General features: G+C 33.6%; 3 protein-coding genes across 3 annotated transcripts; 2 read left to right on the forward strand and 1 right to left on the reverse strand.

Moving 5' to 3' along the window:
• Nucleotides 1-5,063: 5,063 nt before the first annotated feature.
• Nucleotides 5,064-10,491, forward strand: LOC142643660 (polyadenylate-binding protein 3-like). The gene is made up of 7 exons (XM_075818361.1): nucleotides 5,064-5,454; nucleotides 6,620-7,398; nucleotides 7,545-7,622; nucleotides 7,725-7,814; nucleotides 8,690-8,983; nucleotides 9,535-9,759; nucleotides 9,904-10,491. The coding sequence occupies exons 1-7, from the start codon at nucleotides 5,202-5,204 to the stop codon at nucleotides 10,132-10,134; spliced, it is 1,950 nt and encodes a 649-aa protein (XP_075674476.1). The 5' UTR covers nucleotides 5,064-5,201; the 3' UTR covers nucleotides 10,135-10,491.
• A 1,593-nt stretch (nucleotides 10,492-12,084) lies between these two features.
• LOC142622532 (uncharacterized) lies at nucleotides 12,085-13,910 on the reverse strand. Its single transcript, XM_075796021.1, has 3 exons — nucleotides 13,834-13,910; nucleotides 13,276-13,711; nucleotides 12,085-12,584 (listed from the first exon to the last, which is right to left on the reverse strand). The coding sequence occupies exons 1-3, from the start codon at nucleotides 13,888-13,890 to the stop codon at nucleotides 12,283-12,285; spliced, it is 795 nt and encodes a 264-aa protein (XP_075652136.1). The 5' UTR covers nucleotides 13,891-13,910; the 3' UTR covers nucleotides 12,085-12,282.
• A 7,321-nt stretch (nucleotides 13,911-21,231) lies between these two features.
• LOC142606519 (uncharacterized) lies at nucleotides 21,232-23,827 on the forward strand. The gene is made up of 3 exons (XM_075777856.1): nucleotides 21,232-21,814; nucleotides 22,637-22,801; nucleotides 23,631-23,827. The coding sequence occupies exons 1-3, from the start codon at nucleotides 21,482-21,484 to the stop codon at nucleotides 23,727-23,729; spliced, it is 597 nt and encodes a 198-aa protein (XP_075633971.1). The 5' UTR covers nucleotides 21,232-21,481; the 3' UTR covers nucleotides 23,730-23,827.
• Nucleotides 23,828-26,094: the final 2,267 nt, after the last annotated feature.

Genomic DNA, 26,094 nt, shown 5'->3' on the forward strand with positions numbered 1-26,094 from the left:
TCATCAGTAGAGAGGAGAATAAGGGTACTATTAGAGGGGTGCAGTTAACGAATGGAGCTCCAACTATCACAAAGCTTTTCTATGCTGATGAAGTAATGCTATTTTGCAATGCCAAATTGTCAAAAATTATAACTTTGTTGAATTGCCTGGATGTCTATAGTAAATGGACTGGGCAAATTATAAGTGTTAAGAAGTCCAACATTTTTGGCTCGAAAGGAGTCCATCTTGATTTTCTTAGACAAGTTAAAGACCATTTGGGAATTAAAAAGCTTCGGCATGGAACTAAATACCTAGGGTTGCCATTATTTTTATCAAATAAAAAGGCCAGAGATTTTGCCTATGTTAAGGAGAATATGGATGTAAGATTGGCTAACTGGAAGAGTAAAAGTCTATTTTGGGCTGGAAGAGCTACTTTGATTAAATCTATTACCTAAGCCATCCCCAACTATACAATGTCCACTTTTATGCTCCCCAAAAAAAATCAATGATAGGTTAGATGCTGCTATGAGATGTTTTTGGTAAAAGCCAAAAGATGATTCTAATAAGTTTTTCACTCCTATGGCATGGGAAGATTTATGCCAGCCGAAAGCTAAAGATGGTCTTGGATTCAAAAAGTTTGAAGATTTGAAACAAGCCTTAGTGTCCAAATTGGGATGGTGGATTCTGTCAAGGAAAAACTGTTTTTGTGTGGAGCAATTAGCTACCAAGTACAAGGTTAGAGCTGATTGGCTTAGAGCTCTAAAAGTGTCTAATGCATCATGGTTATAGAAATGTATTGAAAGGGTGAAGGATATAATCAAGTTGGGAGCGTGTAAATTAGTAGGCTCTAGGAATTCAATTTTAGTTTGGGACGATTTTTGGTTACCTAACAAGCCAAGTTTTATCCCAACACCAAGGTCTCAAGCAATGAATTCTTGTTTGGTGGTTTCCTAGCTTCTAAATCCTTCGGGTTCAGGTTGGAATGATAATATGTTGAATGAGATATTTGACCAAGAGTCTATTGTTACTATTAAAAACATCCCAGTTTGGTCTTTTGGTCAAGAGGATAGATGGACTTCGACCAAATCTAAAAATGGGTAGTTCTCGGTGAAATCTTGTTATCGTCCCATTACTAAAGGTAACAATATATCTAGCAGTATTTCTCTTACAAGAAAATTTTGGAAGACCAACATACATGAGAGGCTAAAAATGCACCTTTGGAGAATTGCATTCAATCTTCTTCCCACTAAGGATTAGTTAAGCAGGCTTTCACTCTTCTCTGACACTAGATGCCCTCTTTTTAATTTTGAGAAAGAGTCAGCTCTGCACCTCTTTACTCAATGCTACCTTGCTAGAGTTATTTGGTTTGGCAGTCATTGGAATCTTAGAATTGACAAATGGCAAGTTCAATCTCCTTCCCATTTGATTGAGTTGTTTATTGATCCCCCTTCATCTCTCCAGTTGGATAAGGAGCAAAGAGATGAATTCTTGCTATTTGGAGGTCTAACTTCAGACATGATCTGGATGTGGAGAAACAAGGTAATTCATGAGAGATCTCTTCTAGTGGAGAGTCAAGTTAACAGAAGCCTTCGGAAGCTGTTTTTGGAGCATTGGCGGCCCAAATTTCCAGTGTTGACAAGATTCCCAACTAGAAGTAATGTGAGGTGGTGTTGTCCAAACCAAGGTATGCTAAAATTGAACTGTGATGCAGTAGTAAGAGATATGTCTTCATGTATAGCAATTGTTGCCAGAGATTGGAGATGGAAGTCGGTGTTTGCAATTTCTAAGAAAGTTAGTACCAATATCCCTGTTTAAGCAAAGGCTAATGCCATCCTATTGGCAGTCCATATTGCTCTTAATTTCTCTTTTTGTAGATGTGTTATAGAGAGCGATTGTAAAGTTTGTATAGATAACATCAAAGCTGGTGGGAACTCAATTCCATGGAGACTTTTGAATTTTGTTGACTTAGTTAAGGATGTAATTAGTGACTTTGACGATGTATTTTTTAACTGGGTTCATAGGGATGCTAATCAGGCTGCTTATGTGCTAGCCAATGGGTCCCTTAACCAGTCTTTGTTTGGTTCTTTTGATTTGGGATTTGACCCACCAAATTTTGTTAATGTTATCTTAGCTTAGGCATCCCATACTGTTGTATCTAGTGTGGTTTTACAAGTCTTTTATCCAGCAAAAAAAAAAAAAAAACACCTTAATCTACAGATCTTCTGATTTATTCTCTAAGAGAGTTGTGCATATTGATGTATGTAGGTGATTGTAGAGATTGATGATAGTGGATTTGATGGGTGGATATAGACCAAGATTGTTGGGATTTTTTTAGCTTAAGGGAAGTGATGTTGCATGAAGCAATCTAATGTATCTCCTAAGATTTTTATAAAAAAATTTGTAGCACTTCACTAGGCTAGAATTTCACCTAAAAGTGAAAATCCCCTCCTTTGATGAAGGTAGGTGCTATTTATAGAGTTAGATGGATTAGAGGGCTTAAATTTCACTCCTTTCCATCTCCTTAGAATTTTTGAACTTGTTTTTATACAAAATAAATTTTAACTTTCTTTATTCTTTTTTTTCTTTCTGAAAGAAAGGTTAAGAAAAAAAACACTCAAGATCTTATTTATTTGTTTCATATGAAAAAATATGGTTTTTTGGCATAATAATAATAATAATAATAATAATAATAATAATAGTTATTGATGGGGTATTGATTTTGCCTATCTCCAAGTCGTCCATAAAGGTCGTCCGTAGCCCGTCTGGAATTGTAAACACCCTTCGGAACCTACCTGCAGCTACCTCGTCCAAGCAAAAAGAGCTCTGGACGAGGTAGGCACCACCAGAAAATAGGCACTCGTCCAGAGCGCGGATAACCTCGTCCTGAAGAAGTGTCTGTCAGACGAGGCAGCCTCTGCGCAAGTGCCAAAACATACTCGACTAAGGAATTCTAGGACGAGAGTATCATACTTAGGAAAATCTCCGAATATAATGCGGTAATTCCTTATCCCACGCATAACTGTCAGGTATCCGTTGTGGAACAGAAGCATAACTCCTAAACGGTTATGCAAGTTACGTTTGATTTCTACCTCTCCTTGAATCCAGGAGAAGTTCCAATTTTGATAACCGCCTATAAGAACACTATATAAAGGCTGTTTCAGACAAGGCCAAGGTATGTTCATTTTTTACTCCAAAAAAGTTGGAACTCAGATAACATAGAGAAAAAAACTAACTTTGCCATCGGAGGGTTTTTGGCCGGCAGCCCCGGTCGCCTTTGATTCGCTTTTCTTTCTTTTTTCAGGCCGCAGAGAGAACCAGTAGTCCTTTCAAGTCCGAAGCATTCAGCCTACTGATCTTCTTTGCATCATCAGTTATTATTATTATTATTATTATTGTTATTGTTATAATTAAAAAAATGACACCTTTTTGAAATAATTTAGGAGAATAGTTTTTCTTTAAAAATTGAATTTTAAAACATGATTTCAAGTTTTAAATCGTGTGAAAAAAAATATTTTTACTTAAATTCTATTGATGGGGCATAATAAATATCTACAAATCGTGTTTTAAAAACATAGTTTCAATTATATTACATTTTGCCTTGAAATCATGTTGAAATACATCATTTCAACACAACTTCAATGTAATTTTTTTTTTTTTTTTACTACTGCACACCCTTAGTGTGATGGTCACTTCATAATTAGTATAAGAGCTTGTAAAGTGTGGGAGGTAAGGAACAGGGTTCAAGTCTTCAAGAAGGAACTTCACACACATATACACTTAGATTAGACTAAACTAAAAATTCTATCTTATATAAAAAAATGTAATTTTTACAAATAAATTGCACATACCCTCTATGTAAACGAGTAACTCATATAGGATTCCTTAATAAGATGATTACGCATTTGGCCTTGGAAAATTATCTTCACAAATTCGAAATTTATTTTTTAGAATACTAAGTATTTTCAATACACGCACACAAATTAGAAATTTTGTATACAAAAATTGGGTTTACATTGAACTCATTTAATGCACAATGTGATATAACTAAAAATTGTGTTTCTAAAACATGATATCCAGGTGTACATTATGCCACATCAACTCTTAACAGGCCAACAAGTTTTTTTTCACCACTAAAAATCATATTTTAAAAACACAATTTTACAAAAAAGTTATTCCCACAAATAGTTTTCCAAACAATGTAGTAATTTATAATAACTAATAATAAAATAGTATTAGTTTGCCAAAAAATTCAAAAAGTACGGATCATGCTAGATTGGTCCAAAACATCAAAATTCGGGTAAAACTTGTACCTAAGTACCTACTCAATCCATCTACAAATACATCAATTCCACAGCAAAATTTATGATTTGCTAACTTTTATAATTGTGAGTGGATAATAAAAAAAATGGGTAAATTGACTGCTTTACAGTTAAGAATTTAGTAAATAGTGAAATTGAGTGAGCGATTCAACGTGTCCCTAAAATTATTAATATCTAGTCGAGCATTACCTGTTTGCCCAGTCTAGTTGTTGTAGTTGAAAGAAAAAAACGGAGAAGATGAGCAAACGTTGACCAGAACATGGTTTGGATTTTTTTCCTTAAACACGAAGCCCCTGCTTAATAATCAAAAAAACAAAAACAAAAAAAAATAGTGATTTTTATTTATTTATTGATTTTTTTAAAAAAAAAAAGGAAAAGAACAGAGAGGTCCGTCCGAGGTGGAAAAACCAGACAACGAAACGTAAAAAAAAAAGCGCGAGAACACCGGAGGGAGGGAGGGTCATTTCTCATAAATAAATAGTAAAAAAAAAAAGGTACAATAGACGAATGCCACGTCATAACCTACACGTGCTCGTCCTGTAACGCTACGAAAGTTTATATTTAGGAAGCCTCTCTTCTGTTTTATTCTCTCTCTCTTTCTTCCCTTCCACTCTCTCTCTCTCTCTTTCAGAGCTAAAATAAAAACCAAAAAAAAAAAAAAGAAGAAGAGAAAAATTAAAATTAAAAACCCAAAAAAATAAATAAATTTTGATTACCATATTAGGTTAGGAGAACAAAACCCTAGCTTTTCGTTGTCCTATATAAATAAATTAATATATCTGATCACAGACTCTGGAAAAAAAAAAAAAATCTCTAAAAACTTTTGTATTTTTCAGAATTTTGTATATTTTTTGTTTGTTTGGTGGTGGTGGTGGTGGTGGTGGTTGTTGTTGGGAGACAGCAATGGCGGCGGCGGGGGCGGCGACAGGTGGAGGGAGTGGGGAGGCATTGGTGGGGAGTGGGGCCCAGTTGAGCCAGAACATGATTGGGAACCCATCGCTGTACGTGGGGGATCTGGATGCGACGGTGGACGAGACACAACTGTACGACCTGTTTAGCCAGGTGTCTCAGGTGGTCTCCATCAGGGTTTGCAGGGATCAGAACCGCAGGTCCTCTCTTGGCTACGCTTATGTCAATTACGCCAACGCTCAGGAAGGTCCGCTCTATTCATCCCATTTCTCTTCTCTCTTCTCTTCTTCTTCTTCTTCATCATCATCTATATTTGATTATATGTGAGACACGATCACATTGTTATAGATACGTATGTGTATAACATATGTGCACGTGGATTTTTGGTATTTCTGTGTGTCTCTGTTTCTGTGCGAAAAGCTGCGGTTTGTTAATTCTGTATTTTTTTTTTAAAAATGATTTTTGGTTTTCAGTGAATTATTGTGTTGCTTTATTTTATTTTAATTTTTGTGTTTTGGGTATTTTTTTTATTGTAATTATCTGGATATATTGAGCTTTGGGTTTGATCAATTTTGTTTGGTGCCGTACTCATACTCTGTATCTGTGTCCGTACTTTCTCTGTTTATGGTTATATTTATTGGGTTGTTCTATCGTATATTGTTCAATTATCTATAGAATTTGTTCACGTGTTTTTTTTTTTTGTTGGTTAGAATGTTTTTATTTTATTTTATTAAAAAAAATCTACTTTTTTGGTGAATTCTGAGAGTATCATTTTTGGAATTGAAAACAATGTATCTTTTGGCTTCATAGTTTTGGACCTTTTTGGAATGAAAGGTTTCCTTTTTAAGGTAGATTATATGTTTTTGTTTTCATTTTTATTTATTTATTCGGAGAATGTCATTTTAGGCTTATAAAAAAATGTTCCTTTTCTTTTGGGGAATATTCTGAACTTTTTTTGGGGATTGGTGGTTTGTTTGATATGAATTTTCACTGTTTGTAATTAATTTCTTTCTGAATTTTAGTTTTTACCAACAATATATTTTTCTTAAACTAGTAGAAATTATCTTTTTTCCTACTATCAAATGATAGAAAATTAATTTGTTTTCAACATATAATACTTACATATATTTTTTTTTTTATATTATGTGCTTGCCATTATACAGAAAATAATTGTAGATTTGCGCTTAGTTACCAAGATATATGGTAGTTTGAATTCAACTATGCTTTTTTTTTTCCAATCAAATTCGTAGGATTTCCCCCCCTTTTTTTTTCAAAAATTATATTCCAATTATGCTCTTAAACATCAAATTAGTGAGTATTTACCTGTTTTGTTTCTCTTTATTGGTTTCCAAACTAATGTTTGTTTTGTTGCCAAGCTTAGCATTGACCCTGATCTGTTTTCTTAATTGCAGCTGCTCATGCTATGGGGCTCTTGAATTTTACTCCTATCAATGGGAAACCTATCAGGATTATGTATTCTCATCGAGATCCTAGTATTCGGAAAAGCGGATATGCTAATGTTTTTATTAAGAACCTTGACACATCAATAGATAACAAGGCATTGAATGAAACTTTTGCTGCCTTTGGGACTGTACTTTCTTGCAAGGTGGCCGTCGATAGCAATGGTCAGTCTAGAGGCTATGGGTTTGTACAGTTTGAAAATGAGGAATCAGCACAAAATGCAATTGCGCGATTGAATGGTATGCTGATAAATGATAAAAAGGTCTATGTTGGACTTTTTGTTCGACGTCAAGAAAGGAATCAACAAAATGGCTCACCAAAGTTTACTAATGTTTATGTGAAAAATTTGGCTGAAGCAACTACTGATGAGGACCTTAAGAAACTTTTTGGCACCTATGGTACAATCACAAGTGCAGTAGTTATGAGAGATGCAAATGGGAAGTCCAGATGTTTTGGTTTTGTAAACTTCCAGAGCCCAGATGAAGCTGCTGCTGCAGTTGAGAAGTTGAATGGGTCCTCTACCAGTGATGACAAGGTTTTATATGTGGGGAGGGCTCAAAGGAAAGCAGAAAGGGAGGCCGAGTTGAAGGCCAAATTTCAGCAGGAAAGAATTAGCAGATATGAAAAATTGCAAGGTGCTAATTTGTATCTAAAAAATCTTGATGACAACATTAATGATGATAAGCTGAAGGAGTTATTCTCTGAGTTTGGAACAATAACTTCAAGCAAGGTATATATTGTTCTTAAGTGAAGTGATTTTTTCCCTTCTCTCCTGAATCCCAATTGGTTCTTGGTCGTTTTATCTGTGAGTCAATTATAATAATTGTTTTCTAGTAGTAACTTTTTGTTTGGCACCTTTTTATTAAATATAATTAGGTAATGCTTGATCCACAAGGTCACAGCAAGGGATCTGGTTTTGTGGCCTTTTCTACTCCAGAGGAAGCTACTAAAGCTGTAAGTTACTAATTCATTTTCTAGGACCACTTGACAGATGCTACTTTTGAACCATTGCTTTCCCTCATGAATGTATGAATTTTCTTTCTTATTTCTGCTCAGTTGAATGAGATGAGTGGAAAGATGATTGGACGGAAACCTCTTTTTGTTGCTGTGGCCCAGCGCAAAGAAGATAGGAAGGCTCAGCTTCAGGTGATTTTTCTTCATACATATTTGAATGGTTATTTAGGAAACATAGTTCACTTTGATGTGCAGTTGGGGCTTGCTTAATTTTGTGGACATTTGATACGGATGTTATAAGGGTGGTCTTAACTGATGTAATCCTAGTTATTAGTTAATAAAACAAGTGCCTACTTTTTGAATATGCAGTCAATGTCTTGTTGCCTTTTATTTTCATTATCACACAAATGCTGGACATACTGGAATATCTGAGCACTTGTGTGGAATTTTGATTTTGAATCTCTAGAGCATTTCCTTGTGAAAAAGAGAAAGAAACAAGAAAATGAACAATGGCAAGACTGTAATTTAGATGGTCTTGTTATGTCCCAAATGTGTCTCTCTGTAACTGGAAAATGCCAAGCTGTTAGTGCAGGAGATATCTCAGAAGTGATCAAATTTTGTTGCATTTTTTTTTGTCAATGACAGATACTTGTACTATTAAAGAATTTTATATTCAAATCAACGTTGTTTGTGGCGTTGCTGTCAAACTATCCAACTAGCCAATCTTTTCCATCCATTTGTACAGGTTTATACCTGAATATAAATTTTTTCACCTTATGAATTTGTCTCTTGAGCTTCATGTTGAAAAGTGAATGGTACAAAATTGGTGATATTCTTTAAATCTTAAATTCGGCTAGGGATAGCACTTTATCGCCTCTTTCCCATTCTTAAGGGGTGGAGGGTGAGATCATGGGTTTAAAAGTTGATGGGTGCACCGTGCACGTGTAATTAAAACAAAATGCCTCTCAATTGTTTTTCATGATGGTTGGAAGTTGGTGTCATTACTTGTATTCTCTGATAAATGTATCAAACTTGATGGACAATTACCTAAACTTTCTTCCTTCTAGGCACGTTTTGCTCAAATGCGAACACCTGGCGGGATGGCACCATTGCCTTCGGGATATCATCCTGGGGCACCCAGATTTGCCTCACAACAGTTGTATTTTGGTCAAGGTACTCCTGGCCTGATGCCCCCTCAGCCTGCGGGTTACGGCTTCCAGCAGCAACTCTTGCCTGGCATGCGCCCAGGTGTTGCTCCAAACTATATCATGCCATACCATCTTCAGAGGCAAGGACAGTCAGGGCATCGAATGGGCGGGCGGCGAGGAGGAAACTTTCAACAGGTGCCACAGCAGCAGCAGGTGATGTAACCAAACCTTCTTTCTTCTCATTCTTCCCTCATTATCTGGGTTCATAACATTGGGCTTTAAGATTGCATGACTTCCTTAATGAGGCTGTATAATACTAGGAACCTGCTTAGTAGAATAAAATGTAACTAAATGATGAATCTTCATGCAACGGGGAACTCAATGATATCTCCATTTTTAATGTTTCCTCTCTACTTTATAGTCATGTGATGGACACCGACCAAAAACTTGATAGATTGAAGTCTCTTTTGAATGTTATTTTGCACCTCCTAATGTTTCCAATGGAGACATCCAAGATTCAAATCCCCCCACCACCCCATTGTAACTATCGAGTTATTTTAATTACTTACTGATTTATTCCGGAAGCTCATTTGGCCTTTTTTTATTTGTTTTCTTTTTATATATTTCATTGCCCAATTTTGCTGTTTCCTATTTTTTGAATTATAGTTTTATAACTTGCTAATCATATCATGATGACTTTGTAGTCCAAGATAATAGAAATTTTGTTTACCTCTAATATTGTTTTATCCACTCCTCAAATTTAGTTACTGCATCGTAACTCCAACCAAGGCTTTAGATATATGGGAAATTCTCGAAATGGCGTTGATGCATCTGGGGTTCCTCAAGGTGTAGTAGGTCCAGTGATGCCATTGCCTTTTGATGGTTCAGCGATGCCAGCAGCTCCTGTTGATACCCAGAGACCTGGGCCAGTACATATCTCAACACTTTCATCAGCTTTAGCTTCTGCTACCCCAGAGAATCAACGTGTGGTATGCTATTCTTCTTATCTTTTTATATATTGATTATGATATATGATTTTTTGGGAATCATTGTTTGACTGAAATGACCTGTAGAGAATATGATAAACATAGTCTTTGGAAAGTAATTGTTGTACTTGTTTCATAAAATTACAGATGCTGGGTGAACACCTATATCCCCATGTGGAGAATCTTGAACCCCACAATGCATCAAAGGTGACTGGGATGTTGCTGGAGATGGATCAATCAGAGGTAATCCACCTCCTTGAGTCTCCAGATGCCCTGAAGCAGAAGGTGGGCGAGGCAATGGAAGTGCTACGGAAAGCTGCTGCAACAGAATCCGGTGTTAGTGATCAGCTTGGCTCGTTGGCACTTGGCACTGAATGATTGAAGTGGATTGTTGCGGGTAAATACATTTAATTTGTTTGGGTGCCCATTTTTTACAGGGCCTGATGAGCTGACTTTGTTTCTGGGGTTTTCACTAAAATTACTGTTTTTTTTTTTTTTTTCTATGACTATGTGGCAATTTGATTGCTGCCATTTTTGGGCTTTAAATTGGTATGGAGGAGGGTATTCAAAGACCTGAGATTATTAGGGATTTTTTTCAGTTTCTTTCTCCTTTAGACTATCATTATTACTATCATGGATATCATAGGAATTAAGTGGGGATTTTTGTAGAATTTTTTACAGTATCTCTCTCTGTTTTTTTTTTTTTTTTAATTTTAATTGTTTTAGGAATTCTAACATGAGGCATGATTCTTCTTTTATGTTCAATCCATGAGAGTTGTGGCTGTAGTGGGAAGTTTATCTCGCCACCCCATGCTTGATGTGTAACACCAATAAGGTCTATTTGAAAAGTTGATTCATGAATTTACCTAAGACTTCCCTTTGGATGTTGCCTGTGTGTAGAGTATTATTCATATATTAATTTCCATTGGAAGTTGGTGCAAAGCGGGAATGGAAATTCTGTTTTCACTGTTCATTGATGAAATGGTAATCAACTTGGAATACCTTATAGTCATAACCTCCTCCCCCAATTAATACAACCTCATTCTGGTTTTGTTCTCTTTTGTACAAAAATATTGGGGAAGAATAAAACCGCCTCCTGTAAATTATCAAAAAATAACTGCTTCATGTAGTTATTACCCCTCCCCTTCTCTGTTCTTTTTAATTTTTATTTGGGGGTCTCTCTCTCTCTCACATCTTTAATTTAAGAAAGATACTCATTTGCATTCATGTTTGGATGAAAGAAAAGGAGATGAGAGCGAAGAGGGCTGTGATTTACGCTCCGTTTATTTCAATGGAAAACCTTATGTAAAGATAGTTTTCCTTATTTTCCAACGTTTGGTAGCATAAAAAAATATAAGTCAAAGGAAAACTATCTTTGATCAATATAAAAAGCATTGTTATTAATACCGTTTCGGACCCCGTTTCGGTTTGTCCAGTGGAATGAAATATTTCGGTACCGGCCGATTTCGGCGTACCGTTTTAAGGTGTTTCGGGTTCCTAAAAATTAAATTATATATATTCTTGTAAAACATAAAATTGTCAATTCTAATAAATAAATAACTAAATTTCAAATAATACAAATCATTTAGTCTTAACCCTTAAGTCTTAAACATCAATATAACATCTATTTAACATCACACAATAAGAAGATTTACAAGACAATAACTAAACATCAAATAATATAAAACATTTAGTCTTAACTTTTATGTCTTAAACCTCAATACAACATCAAACAATAAAAAGATTTATAACAAGTCATTACTCATTATATAAGCCCATAATAATTAATAACTAATAAGCCAACAAAATTTATAACATAATATTAGCCATCAAAATTTTTTTTTTTTTTTTTTTCCATAGGCCAAATCATGTACCGGCTGGAATTCACATCTCGGCCAGAATGGACCGGAATGGCCGGAATGGACCGGAATGGCCCGAAATCTAGCCCGAGGTGGAACGTTGGGTATCTTGGTACCGGTTTGCATACCGGAACGAAAAATTCCAGCCGTTTCGGCCGGAACAAAACGGAATCAATAACAATGATAAAAAGTATGACTTATTTTTAGAGATTGTTTTCCATTAAATTTTTTTGAAAAACAATTCTATCTCACAGCAAACTAATTAAGGAAAGTTAAGAGGTTGTTTTTCAACTTATTTAAAGTTGCTACCAAACATTGAAAAATGAGATAGTTTTATAGAAAATGCTTTTTAGAAAATGATTCATTTTCTAGAAAACATCATTATTGAAACAAACAGAGCATTATATTTAATTCCCCTTGTTTGATTTTTTTTTAATTTATTTTTAAAGAAGAGGAATCATTTTGGAAAGAATGTTATATGTCCCCCTTTTTTTTATACATTACAAAATGTTGAAGTATATCAAAGGCTAAGGTATCTATTCCTCTCTTCTCTTTCATTTTTCGAAACATCTAAACAAAAAAGAGAAGTATTTCCTCTTCTTTCCATCTAAACTTCCAAACATAGTATGAGAGAAGGGAGGATGCACAGCACAATGTGGAACAAGCTTCATAAGAAATCAGGGTGGACATCATCATCTTCAACCCTTTGATCATTGTTTATGGCCTCCAACTCCAAGTCCAAGGTATGGTAATGCAGCTGGTGTTCAAAATTCCTGCCACTTCCAAGTTGCAAGTTCTCGTTATCATCTTGCGCAATGTAATCATTCCATTTGGAAACCCCTTTGGCTTTGGCAGTTGGAAGCTGAGGTTTCCTTCTTGGCTCCTGGCCTTCATCATCTTGTTTCATCTGGTCATTCCTTTGTGAAGAGCCCCTGGCGAAAGGCTGATACCTCCTCCTTGGGTCCTTGTCTGCAATGCAAAACAGTCATGACCCAACTCAATCAACATTCACAACACATGAACTAGCATAGGTTCGGCTTCAACCTGACTTTTTCAGGTTGAGAAATCTGCAATCTATCCCAACCTGTGATAACTCTAAAATCCAACCCAAATTAGAGCCTAACAAATATATTGGATTTTTATTCTAATTATTATTTATACATATTATTCAATAAATGATCACAATTTACACAGCTGAGTCTAAAATTTCAATTTCATCAAAACTAATCAAATAAACAATAATTTTTTTTTTTTTTTGTTACTTCAAATTATCAATAGATTGGGTTGAAACCAATACCAATACCAATACCAAAGCCAAATCCAACCCAAGCTTCAATGAAACAAAATAAGATTAAAGTCAACCCATCAACACATGTAAAACCAATGGAGGTGTTGTGTTAAGTCAAGTCGAGTCGGGTTTGTTAAGCGAGGTTGGATGTGGATGAACAGCCCTATGGTAACACAAGAAATGATGCACTCGCAGAAGGATAAAATGAAATCTACTTATTGTTTATATCTAGCGATCAGATTCAGGCTTATGTATATTTTTTCAGAAAGATAAAAAGAGAAATGAAACTTTTCTTCAATATTTTTTTGGTTGTTCTGTGCATATAAATGAATCACATCACCAAAAAAAAAAAAAAAAAGAAGAGAGAATTACTTGGAGAGATGAGATTTTTGGCGGTGGAATTTCTGTTGGAGAAAAGCGGCTTGTAAAGAAGGTCCGCATTGAGTTTTTGTTTCTTGAACAAATCCTCTGGCAACTCTGTCACAATCTTAGGTTCAAAATCACTTTCTTCCTCAACCTGCTGCTCTTCCACAGGATCAAGGAATTGACTCCAATCGCTTCGTCTCTTGTTATTATGGACGCGATTATCGTGGACAATATCTTCTTCTTGCTCTTGGAATTGTGGAAGTGGAAGTGGGGATGGTTCAGTAATGGAGCGGGACATGTTGAAGGACTGGACGAAGCCGCGGAGGTCCTTGGCAACGAATCCCTGCGCGAACACTTTGCAAACAGACTGCATTTGGTTGCACACCACGCACCTCCACTTGCTGATTTTCTTCGTCTTCTTCTTCTGTTGCTGCTGCTTCACCTGACACAAAATCTCGACTTCCATCAATCAAAATCACACATATTATAATATCATTGCATATACTAGTAATTTATTTATGTATAGTATAGATAAAGATAATAGAATCGATAGTTAAATTTTGCCTGCATGGTAGAGCATTGGCAGCATTGAACCGCGATGAACATAGTCGACGACGACATTGCTGTTGCTCTCTCTCTCTGTTTCTTTTTTCTTTTATTTTGGAGGTTTTTACATTTTGGGGGGAAATTTTGATTCTGAGACTTTGGCGCCAAAATTTTGGAAATTTGAGGCTCTTGAGTTTGGGCCTATAATTGAAATGGGCTTGTAGCTGCATTTAGCTGGGCCTATCATATGCTCTTCCTCTATTCCTAAAGTTTCCATCGGGACTCCGAAAATAAATGGACTTGTAAAATTTTATTTTTATATATTTAACTTGTGATGAATGCTATTCCTCATTATGCCAAAATATCAATTAATTTTTTGTGTATATAGAATTTAAATTTTTAATGTCAAATTTATAGTATTCGCTCTATAGTAATTACTATTCTTTATCATCAAGTCACGATATCAATTAGTTTTTTTTAAGCAAAATTCAAACTTCAGATTTTTTATTCGACAACAAAAATTTTATCAATTGAATTTTTTTTTTTTTGGATAGCTAACTTGAACCGCCACAAATGGACTTATATTACTTTCAAAAGAAATTGAGATAGTTTAAAAACAAAACTTTTTATGTCATAATTCTGATATGGTCAACCTTAAGAGGTAGAAATTTCAAAAGAAAATATAAAAATGGTGAACGGTGAAGAAAAAATGGTGGAAGTGATAGACAACTACATATAATTGACCACATCAAAATTGTTGCACAAAAGATGTGCTCCTATAAATACTCCAAAAAAAAAAAAAAAATAAGGGTTATTTTATGTTTGTGCTATTTTTGTTTTTTATTCTTTTCATATCGAAATTAATCTTTATGGGATCATTACATTTCTCTGAATTGAATCAGCATGAAATGTGAATTATCCATGCATGTATATTGGTTTTGTATGCGAAGGCCGATCCATGGTATTGGATTTTACATAAATTCCACACGATAATTTAATAAACATTTTAAATTTATATATTTCAATATTAAAAAAAATCATTTTAGGCGATATTATTCTATTTTTTATTCCTATCTTGTCCTGTTTGCCACATCTCACGTGGGTAAGAACTTGCTGCCTTACTGGATTTTTTTTTTTTTTTTTTGAGAGAATGCTGCTTTACTGGATTTGAATCCGCTGGTAACCACAGAAACTTTCTACATAAAATAGAATATTATATTGATAGGAAATAAAAGTTGGAATTTAAACTTAAATAGCACTATACATGCAAAGTATGAATCACAGTTGCACTGTATTGATCAAATTACAATTTAAGATCTTCTCAAAAAAAAAAAAAATTACAGTTTATTTCAATCCAACAAACATACATGTTCGCACACAAAACACTTATCCAATTCAATCAACATAAAGTGGTATGTCACAATCTCCTATGATTCACTAAAAATACTATTATATTAAGAAAAGAAATAAATGAATATAATGTCTTCCATGATTTCTACTTTGCAATTATTATTAATTATATCTCTTAAATTATATAAAGTTATTATGAAGAAAATTATAAAAATTTCAAATGTTTTAATTTATTTGCATTAAATTTGTTAACTTTTTCATTCAATTTTTCCTTAAATGAATTATTTTTAATTAGATTGTGTTAACCTTCTTAATATATATATATATATATATATATATATATATATATATATATATAATTTTTTAATTCATTATTGTATCTTTTAATAATGTATTTCCTTAATAAGCTATACTTAATATTCTTTTATGATTCATCATCTAGATATTTTGTTTGAATTTTTTTAAGGCAACATTTTTTTGAAAATTCACTCTATATATTTTTATACTACAAATTAAGGATTTAATCATTACATTTTTTTTTATAATGTTCATTAAAATATTTTGTTAAAAAAACTACTGAGCTCTTTGTGGGGAATAAAAGGACCTAAGTAAGTATTTGGGTCTTGGGCTTTATTAATGGGCGCTAGTTCGTTTTAGACTAAAAGCCTCTAGAGCTGCAGGTCGGCCTATAGGTCGAGAGTCCGAGGATTCATCCGAGGACGAATCTCTCCTCGGACAGACCCGCGAAGACCCTAGGATTCGCCAAAAAGATCAAGGCAAAATTCTGGAAAAAACGTTGATTAAGAGGGGGATTCAAGTACCCTCTAGACGCAACGGTGTGAGAGAAATATCTCAGAAAAAGGCTGCTACCTCCACATTAAAGACCCTACACCTACCTCCCTGGCCGCATTAATGGGGAAATGACCCTTGAATAGTAGAAGTCAGTCTTCTTGCTATCATTTGAAGACTTCCAGAGGGTGGTGGATGGGACAGGTGTCTAATAGGGTAATTTGCGTTATACGTGAATAAAGAGGGAAGAGAGTAAAGAAAAAGGGGGGGTGACTAGACAAAGACTAAGAACTGTAACATTTGAAAGAAAAAAAAAAAGAAATAATATATATATATATATATATATAAATCGTCATCAGCTTACGTCCGAGGAGGTTCATTTGTCCTATCTGTCCATTGTTTGTAAATACTGTAACATTCTAGCCTGTTTATCAAGCTTCGAACACCACTAAACTAGATTGCGAATCTACACTCTACAAATTTTATTGTTTAAGGCTCATTGGGTCTGAGCTCACGTGTGTTTTTGGGTCCAGGCGCAATTATGCACTTACACTCTTTATGTTTACCATATATCAAAAGGAGAATGTTAAGGTACACTATTTGTTTTTTTTTAATGTAACATACCTATATAGCTAGTGGTGGAGCCAAAAAAATTTCTCTAAGGAGGCCAAGTCAAATGTATCATTACATTCCAATAGTTTTAACTCTCTCAATATAAATTCAAATGACTTTATTTTTGGAAAACAATAAAATTATATATTTTATAAAATTATACTTTAAATGCTCCTAAAATGAAGGACTTATATATGACAAAAAAAATATTAAAAAGAAAATAAAGGGGACAAATTGAAAATCAGAATTTATAGTTTTCTAGACCAATTAATTATTAAAATTCAATGTTTAATATTTATAGTCCAACGTTGACAAGAGCCACATAGCCAGGTGGCATTGCATGTCTGCTCTACTTTATGAAGAGAATTAGGATTCTAATCCCCTCCCCCATTTTTGTAAATATCAAATATACAAACAGACAAAGTTTAACTACAAAATTGATTGTAGCTTAAGGCTATAAATTCATTCAATAAAATAAATATTACAACATATTTTGAAAATCTAACCGTTAAATTGCATGTTCTTTATGCTTAACACACATGTTCAATTTTGTGTTAATTGGATATTATTTACTATATGATCTATAAGATTATATTTTGTGCATAATTTTAAATTACAAAAACTTGCAATTTAAAAATTTATTGATGACACATCTATTGATCTTTAGTTTTCTTGAAATTTTGCAAGTATGAAGAATATAAGTAGAAGGTGTAATTCAATGGTGGATTTGTCAAAATTCACCTCCAATAAAAAAATATTAAATAAGTTTGTAACCTAAAGCAACAACTAATTTTGTAACTAAATTTTGTCCTATACAAACCCTCAAATATATAATCTTAATTTACTAATCTGTTGAGATTCCATAAGAGACACATGTAAGTAATGACGTATATAAGATATTGGAGAAAACTAAACAAAATGCCCCAAATGATGCTAATCTATTTAGTTTTCTCCAATCCTCACATACGACTTTGACATTATCAATATGCATATTCATTCATTGAATGAGACTTGGGAAATTGATACATACTAATGTAATGTTGGACATGAGATATTGGAGGAAACCAAATGGAATGCAATGAAAAATGCCAATCCATTTAGTTACCTCCAATTCTCACATACAACACTGTCACTAACAATTGTTTACTCCTCCTAAGGGATGAAAGGAAACTAGTAGAGCAAATGTACTAGATAGCTAGTAGGAATTGATTTATTTGCTTTATTGACTGTACAAGCTGGTATTTATAGACTGTCCCAGTGGTTGAGCAACATGCGTAAAGAAGTTCATGCAGTCTTCATGAAATGCATGACTTTCATGTTAACAAACAGTTACAAGTCTCACTATACAATTCAAAGACAGGAAGTTCAAATCTTCATAAACAACATGACTTGCAAACGTACAAGTTAGTAGTTAGGCTCTCTCTCTCCCTCTCTTTCTCTCATTATTAGGAAACATCAAAACAATAATTATCTGAAAAATAGAAGGCATAACACCATGAATTGAAGATTCAGTTATGGGGTAAAAAAAATTTAATCAAAAATATTATTTTCACAAAAAAGGTAATACAAAGGAGTATGGGAAAGGCACCTCATCCTTTTAGGCCCCATGAATGAGTATGATAAAGCAGAGCAAATTAAAACATAATTCAGTCTGCCCTGTCCTCTTGGAGGATCTCATGCACAATTGAATTTATCTTTCCTAACTATATAATTCATGACTACAGTCAATTTACCATTTTGTAATGCCAAAATTGAATCCAATATCAATCTTCAATTATATACAGGAAGATAACCTTGAAAGTTGAAATATTTTTCTCAGCAACTTCCAGGAGTCCACCTTAATCAATTAAGGAAAGAAGCTACAAACTATGGCCTTGGTTATGGTCCAACTTGCACCAAACTTCATTCTGAGAAGTGGGGAAAAGGAAAGAACAATTGGATACATGACCCCCCAGCCAGTAGAGTTCATCATATGTTGCTTTTTTTTTCCCCATTTTCTATTTCTATTCTTAGTTATAAATTTCTAATAGCCAGGGTTCAGTTAGCTATTTAAATAAGTAGAATGAAGACAGTATTCAATCTCTCATCATCAGCAAACCACCTGGAAAATTTGAGCTTGTGAGTTTGTTAGATTCCTTCCCCTCCTCATTGCCTAGAGGAATCAATATGTAAAGATCTCAATTCCATGTGAAGGCATAATTCCTGTCAGATACATTTACTAGTAAAATGCAATAGAGTTTAAATGGTGAGTGCTATCTGATCCAAAAAAGAAATCTTATTTTGTACATTTAACTCAATGAGAAAATGGGTCAGATTCCACTCCAATTATTGTTGTCAGGGATTCATCTTCTTATATACCCATAAGAGCATCCACATTCATTTTTCCTAATTCTATCATATTTTACCATCCAAAAAGCTACTTTATCAATTATACAATACCATTCTCCATTACACCCAACATCAAAATTTCTATTTTACTATTCTACTCATTAAAATAATATATTTACGCATTAAAATATATACCCAACAAAATTTCCTCTCAAAGAAACTCTGTTCCAAAAAAGAAAAACCCAGAAATTCACATTGCCACCACCACGCCACCGGCCAGTAACCACCGCCACAACCAAACGCACCACCAACAACAATCACAAGAAACAACCACCAAGAGGGAAAGAAATACAAAAAAAATGCCAAAAACCACCACCACCGATTGAGAAAATTGCCAAGAAACACAAGAAATTGCCAGAAACACACCAAGAGAAAAAACCACTTCAAACCCACGAGGAAATCACTTCAAACCCACCACGCCGACTCGCCGATCTCCATAAGCCACCGATCAGCAACCCCAAGCCACCAATTAGCAAACCCAAGCCACCGATCAGAAACCCACGCCGCCGATTTGAAACCCACGCCGTCGAAAATACGCTATCACCGATTTGAAATCCACGCCGCCGATTTGAAACCCACGCCATCACCGCCACGCCTTTGTCGGACCTTGCTTCGGCCAACAGCGATTCAACCCAGGCCGTCGAAATTACGCTATCACCGATTTGAAATCCACGCCGCCGATTTGAAACCCATGCCATCACCGCCACGCCTTCGTCGGACCTTGCTTCGGCCAACAGCGAGTCAAGAGAGTGAGAGAGGGTAATGATAAAAGAGAGAGGCTTGATGTGAAAGAGCTGCGGAGATGGGTGAGGTGAATCGGTGTGTTTCTGCCAATTTTTGACAAATGGGTGAGGTGAATCGGTGAATGGGTGAGCTGCAGAGATAAGAGACCGTGGAGAGAGAGAAATGACAGATATTTACAATAAAATATTAATATAAAAAAAATACCATTGAGCTACAGTGCAATTCTATGTTTAGAACTGCACTGTAGCTCCATGGTATTTTTTTTCCAATCGTTCCAGAACCCAACATTCAATGGAGCTCACTTTTGGGCATCAGTGATATATTACTTTAGAATTTGGCATTGAGAAGAGGTTTAGCCCATTCAATGCTGATGCTCTAATGCCTTTTAAACCATTGGTCATCACTGTAGAAAACACTCAAGTGAATCAAGTGTTGCACTGTCGTATTGATTACAGAGAGGATCTCCAAAGTGCACTCCACGATTGGCAGCTTCAAACCATAACCATTACACACATATAGAAACTCCAACATTTTTTTATAAATTCAATGGTTACGATAAAGAGGAATGATTTGAACTCTAGATGGACAGCTCAACCCATTGGCCTAATAGACCCCAAGAGACGAAGGCCCCAATACTTTCACTTTTTCATCCTAAACTATTAGCCCAATTACATTTTATTCTCTAAATTATCGAAACACACTATTAATTTCCTAATTTTTTTTTCATAGTTGTATATTTTGATTATACATTTCTTTAATAAGTTATACTCAATATTTTTATATGATTTGCCAAGAGCTTTGCAACTCAACTTGTTGACACCTCATGGTATTTTCAAGACATCCAGAGTTTAAATCTCTCTTCTCCAAAGTAAAAATTATTAAAATAAATATATATCTTAAGTAATATGTTTAAAGTTTGTAAATATTATTTGATGAACAAGGATTATTTTTATTTTAATAAGGATAAATAAGAATTATGGGTGAAACTTGTCTCTAGTACTTTTTTGCATTGGACATAATGTGATTTGAATACATGTCTATATCGTAATAGGTCTAATACAAAAAATACTGTACACAAATTGTATCATTTAAAAATATATTATAGTTTATTTTATTAACAATATACCTCATAAAAACCATATACTATTAACTACACAGCATATTCTTTTCTTTTTTTTTTTCTTTTTTTGGAGAAAGAACTGCACAACATATTCTAATTGTCAAATTTAATATATATTTTTTTGTTTTTTTTTGCTAAACTAATATATATTTTTTGTTAATTCGACAATTGAGTGTAAGACCGGACGATCAATACCTCTCTTGCAAATGTCGAAAGATATTAACAAATTACAAGAATCTTATTCTCAAAAAAGGTTACAAGAATCTTTGGCATTCCCAAACTTGATTTTATTCAAATTAATAAAAGTTCACCTTACAAACTTTTCCAACAAGTTGAAGAGTTTTTAGCTTTTCCTAAGCCACAAAAAAAGAAAAAAGAAAAAAAGAAAAAGAAAAAGCATCCAAGGCCAAACCATCATTCTCATAATAGGAAACAAATTTACAATGAAAAGTTATGAGAATTTATAGAAAAAGAAAAAAAGAAAAAAAAAAAGAGACTTTGATGGATTCCCTAGCATACAAGTGAAAACGACTTCATTTATTTATTTAAAAGACCACTGAAAAAAGAAAACCATTTGTGTCTGTCTGGAATTTATATTAGATTAAAGCCTTTGAAGAAGCGAAAACCCAAGAGTAGACAACAACACATCAGTTCATACGCAAAATGGCCTTGAAGTTACAGTCTCACATTGAGAGAGTCCTGTGGGACCAACAACAAATCTCTCGCCGCGTCACCGAGCTGGCCTCTCAAATCTCCGCCGATTTCGGTGGCGCCGCCAATTCAGACTCACCACCACCACCACCACCACCACCTGTCCTCGTTGGCGTGGCCACCGGAGCTTTTCTCTTCTTGGCTGACCTCGTAAGAAACATCGACCTTCCCATCTCCGTTGATTTCGTTCGCGCTGAATCCTACGGCTCCGGTACCATCTCCTCTGGGGCCCCCAAACTCTCACTTGACTTGAAGGTTGATGTCAAGGGAAAGCACGTTATATTGGTAATTCTTCTCTTCTCTCTCTCTCTCTCTCTCATTGGTTGTCTTGTCTGTGACTTTTCAATAACATACCAAAAAAAGGTTTTTTTTGCTTCAATGTTTTGTTCTCTTGTTTGTACTCCTGTTGTTTTGGTTCTTAAAAGTTATCGGATGTTTTTATTTTGGTCCTTTACGTTTTTTAATTTTCATTTTGGTCCATCATGTATTCATGTTTGATTTTTATATTAACTATGCCGTCTGTATCCATTAATACTGAGTATTTCTGACATGTTTTTCTACTTACATCAATAAACTTTGTGTTCATTTCACGCATTTTAGAATTTAGAGTTGGTATTTCATGAACTAAATAAACCTAGATCAAAACGGAATCCAACATGAATGATCAAAATTAAAATTATGAAATCTTAAGGGACTAAATGAAAACAACCTCAAAAGCTAAAAATAAAAAATTTACTTTACTTTTTTTCACCCAAAAAAAAAAAATTACTTTAGTCTAGTAATCTTATTTAAATAAATAAATAAATTACTAGTTGTGAAAAATATAGCGTCTCACATTGGGCAAAATTTGGAAAATAATATGATTTTAACAATAATTGTCTAAATTGATAGTGTTTTTAAATTATTTGGGAATCTAGCTTTTTTTTTTTTAATTGTGTTAAATCATGTTTTTAAAATTCAAATTTGTTTCTAAAAAATAAAAAGCTGATAAGGTTGTTGGTACTAGCTTGTTCAAAATCAAAATGACAAATGAATGGAAGCTGGTGTATGTAATGGTGTAGGGTATATAATATTAATTGGATGGACAAATTTGTTGTGTTGTGTCAGGTTGAGGACATTGTTGATACGGGAAGCACTCTATCGTGTCTGATTGCTTATTTGGAATCAAAAGGAGCATCCTCTGTATCAGTTTGTGCCTTCCTTGATAAACCTACAAGAAGAAAGGTTCATTTTCAGCCACTGGGTCAAGGAAAGTTTTACAAGGGGTTTGAGGTAAAATCTCTATCCTATTACTTCCGCTTGTGCGTGTCTGCCACTTCAAATCAACAATATATTTCTTTTGACACAACAAAGGTTCACTGCCAGGACTCTTTTAAGTACTTCTTGGTTTTGCTTTAGAAATTCACTCACCAACCCGCTACAAGGCTCTTGGCACAATTGATGCCTTTTGTTCCTAATACGCATTTTTTTTTCCAACCTAATCTATCTTGTAAGGCTCTAATCTAATCTGTTGACATTTAATAAGATAGAATCAATTCAAAGAAAATGAGAGAAAAAAAGAAAGGGAAACATAGTGAGTGGGGGTCGAAAGCTTCTTCAAATCAAAGACAAAAACATGTATTTTGTAAATACCTGTTGTTCTCCCATGCTATTTGTTGCATTTTAGATGTTGTAAGTGATGCTGTATGAATGTTGAGTGATACTACAAGTTTAGTACAAACTGGCATTTTATCTATTATGGCGCCACATTATCTATATGCTTTAAATGAAATGTTACATGTGGTGCGCACTTCTTGCATTAACCAACATACTTGATAATTTTCCTAGTGGAACTTCAGTAATCAAACAATGAACTTTTGTATTTAGATGTACTCTTGAAGCTGATGATCATTTAATCAAATTGATAATTTCTTCTCTTACAAGATAATTAAGGGTGAGATTGTTGGTTCAAACCCTCTAGGTGTATATGTAACATACCAATAAAGTAAATCGTAGGCTCTTGAAAAATATTTGATTTTTGCTGCACTATGATGACTTTTGTTTGGTATGAACTGTCATAAATATAAATATGTTGTTATCATTTTCTATTTTCTTTTTGCAGTGTCCAGATGATTTTGTTGTGGGCTATGGAATGGACTTTGCGGAATTATATAGGAACTTGCCTTACGTTGGTGTCTTGAAGCCTGAATATTACAAGTGATTTTATACTTCTGATCTTATTCCGTAAGATGTATCAATAATGATTTTACATTTGTGAGATGATGATATTCAAATACAATTGGAGTTATTTTGATGGTATTTTTTTTTTTTTTTCTATATTTTCTTGAAAATATTCATTGATGCACTAGATACTGTGCTTTCTGCTTACACGGTTGTATTCACTTTGTAATTCCAAACTTCTGCGCATAAATTTTATCAGTATGGTCCTCTATGTGAAATTAACCACCTCTGCTTCCAGGGCTGCTCACTCTCTCCGGGTATGTCTGTACCCAGCATTAGGCTTTGGGTTGTACATTCTAAACATTCGAAAGTTAAAAAAGGGGGATAATAAAAACCATCGCTGTTATGATTGTGAACCTCTAGGACCTAGAGGTGATATTGCGCATTACAATTATCATGAGCATCTCAATTCTGATATTGTTTATGTAAGAACTACTAAAGTGGCATGTAAATTTAACTTCCAAGTATGAATTTTTGCATAATCTTGTATATTTACCTAGTGGAGGTAGATAGCATCAGAATTTCTTTGACCCAGAAGATTCTATTGAACTCAATGTTACCTATACGTATTTAAAGTACCCAAAAAAAAAAATGTTTTGAATTCACTGAAATTTCGTGTTTACATCCAATCCTTGACACATATAGATTTGTGCTAAAAGAGTTGTGAAATAGAAACAAAGTTTAATATATATAATTTTTTTTTAAGAGTGATTCAAACTTTAGATCTCTTATTTGACAACAAAGATTTTATCAATTGAGCATTTTTTTTTATAGCTAACTTGAACCACCACAAATGGACTTACGTTACTTTCAAAAGAAAGTGAGATAATTTAAAAACAAAACTATGTATAATTGCGAACGGTGAAAAAAAACTGGTGAAACTGATAGACAACTACATATAATTTGGCCACGTCAAAATTGTGGCACAGCTCCCATAAATACTAAAAAAAAAGGGTTATTTTAAGTTTGTGCTATTTTATTTTTTATTCTTTTAATATCGAAATTAATCTTTATGGGATCATTACATTTCTCTGAATTGAATCAGCATGAAATGTGAATTATCCATGCATGCATATTGGTTTTGTATGCGAAGGCCGATCCATGGTAATGGATTTTACATAAATTCCACACAATAAACATTTTAAATTCATTATTTCAATATAATAAAAAAATCATTCCACACAATAATCATTTTAAATTCATTATTCTTTTTCTTTTCTTTTTTCTATCTTGTCCTGTTTGCCACATCTCACGTGGGTAGAAGAACTTGCTGCCTTACTGGATTTGAATCCGCTGATAACCACAGATACTTTCTACATAAAATTAGAATATTATATTAATAGGAAATAAAAGTTGGAATTTAAACTTAATTAGCACTATACATGTAAAGTATGAATCACAGTTGCACTGTATTGATCAAATTACAATTTAAAATCTTTCTCGTAACAAAAATTACAATATTTTTACAAACTATTGATGTGACAAATTCTTATTATTTCTAATATGGGTCCATTACTAACATCACATTTATGTTTACTAATAATTATTTGAAAATTACTAAAACCACATCAACAATTTATAAAAAAGTTTGTATATGTAGCATTACTAAAAAAAAAAATTACAGTTTATTTGGATCCATCAAACATACGCGTTCACACACAAAACACTTATCCAAATCAATCAACATAAAGTGGTATATCACAATCTCCTACGATTCACTAAAAATGCTACTATTATATTAAGAAAAGAAATAAATGACTATAATGTCTTCCATGATTTCTACTTTGCAATTATTATTAATTATATCTCTTAAATTATATAAAGTTATTATGAAGAAAATTATAACAATTTCAAATGTTTTAATTTATTTTCATTTCAATTTGTTGACTTTTTCATTCAATTTTTCCTTAAATGAATTATTTTTAATTATATTGTGTTAACCTTCTTAATATATATATATATATATATATATATAAATTTTAATTCATTCTTGTATCTTTTAATAATATATTTCCTTAATAAGCTATACTCAATATTCTTTTATGATTCATCATCTAGATATTTTGTTTGAATTTTTTTAGGCGACATTTTTTTGAAAATTGACTCTATATATTTTTATACTACGAATTAAGGATTTAATCATTACATTTTTTTTATAATGATCATTAAAATATTTTGTTAAAAAAACTGTTGAGCTCTTTATGTTAAAGATATATCAAAAGGAGAATGTTAAGGTACACTTTTGGTTTTTTTAATGTAACATACATATCTAATCTGAACCGTTAATGCATGAGATTGCTTTATATATTATATAGTTAGTGGTGGAGTTAGAAACTTTTCTCAAG

The sequence above is a fragment of the Castanea sativa genome, chromosome 1 (assembly GCF_040712315.1).
Source record: "Castanea sativa cultivar Marrone di Chiusa Pesio chromosome 1, ASM4071231v1".
Classification (NCBI taxonomy): Eukaryota; Viridiplantae; Streptophyta; class Magnoliopsida; order Fagales; family Fagaceae; genus Castanea; species Castanea sativa.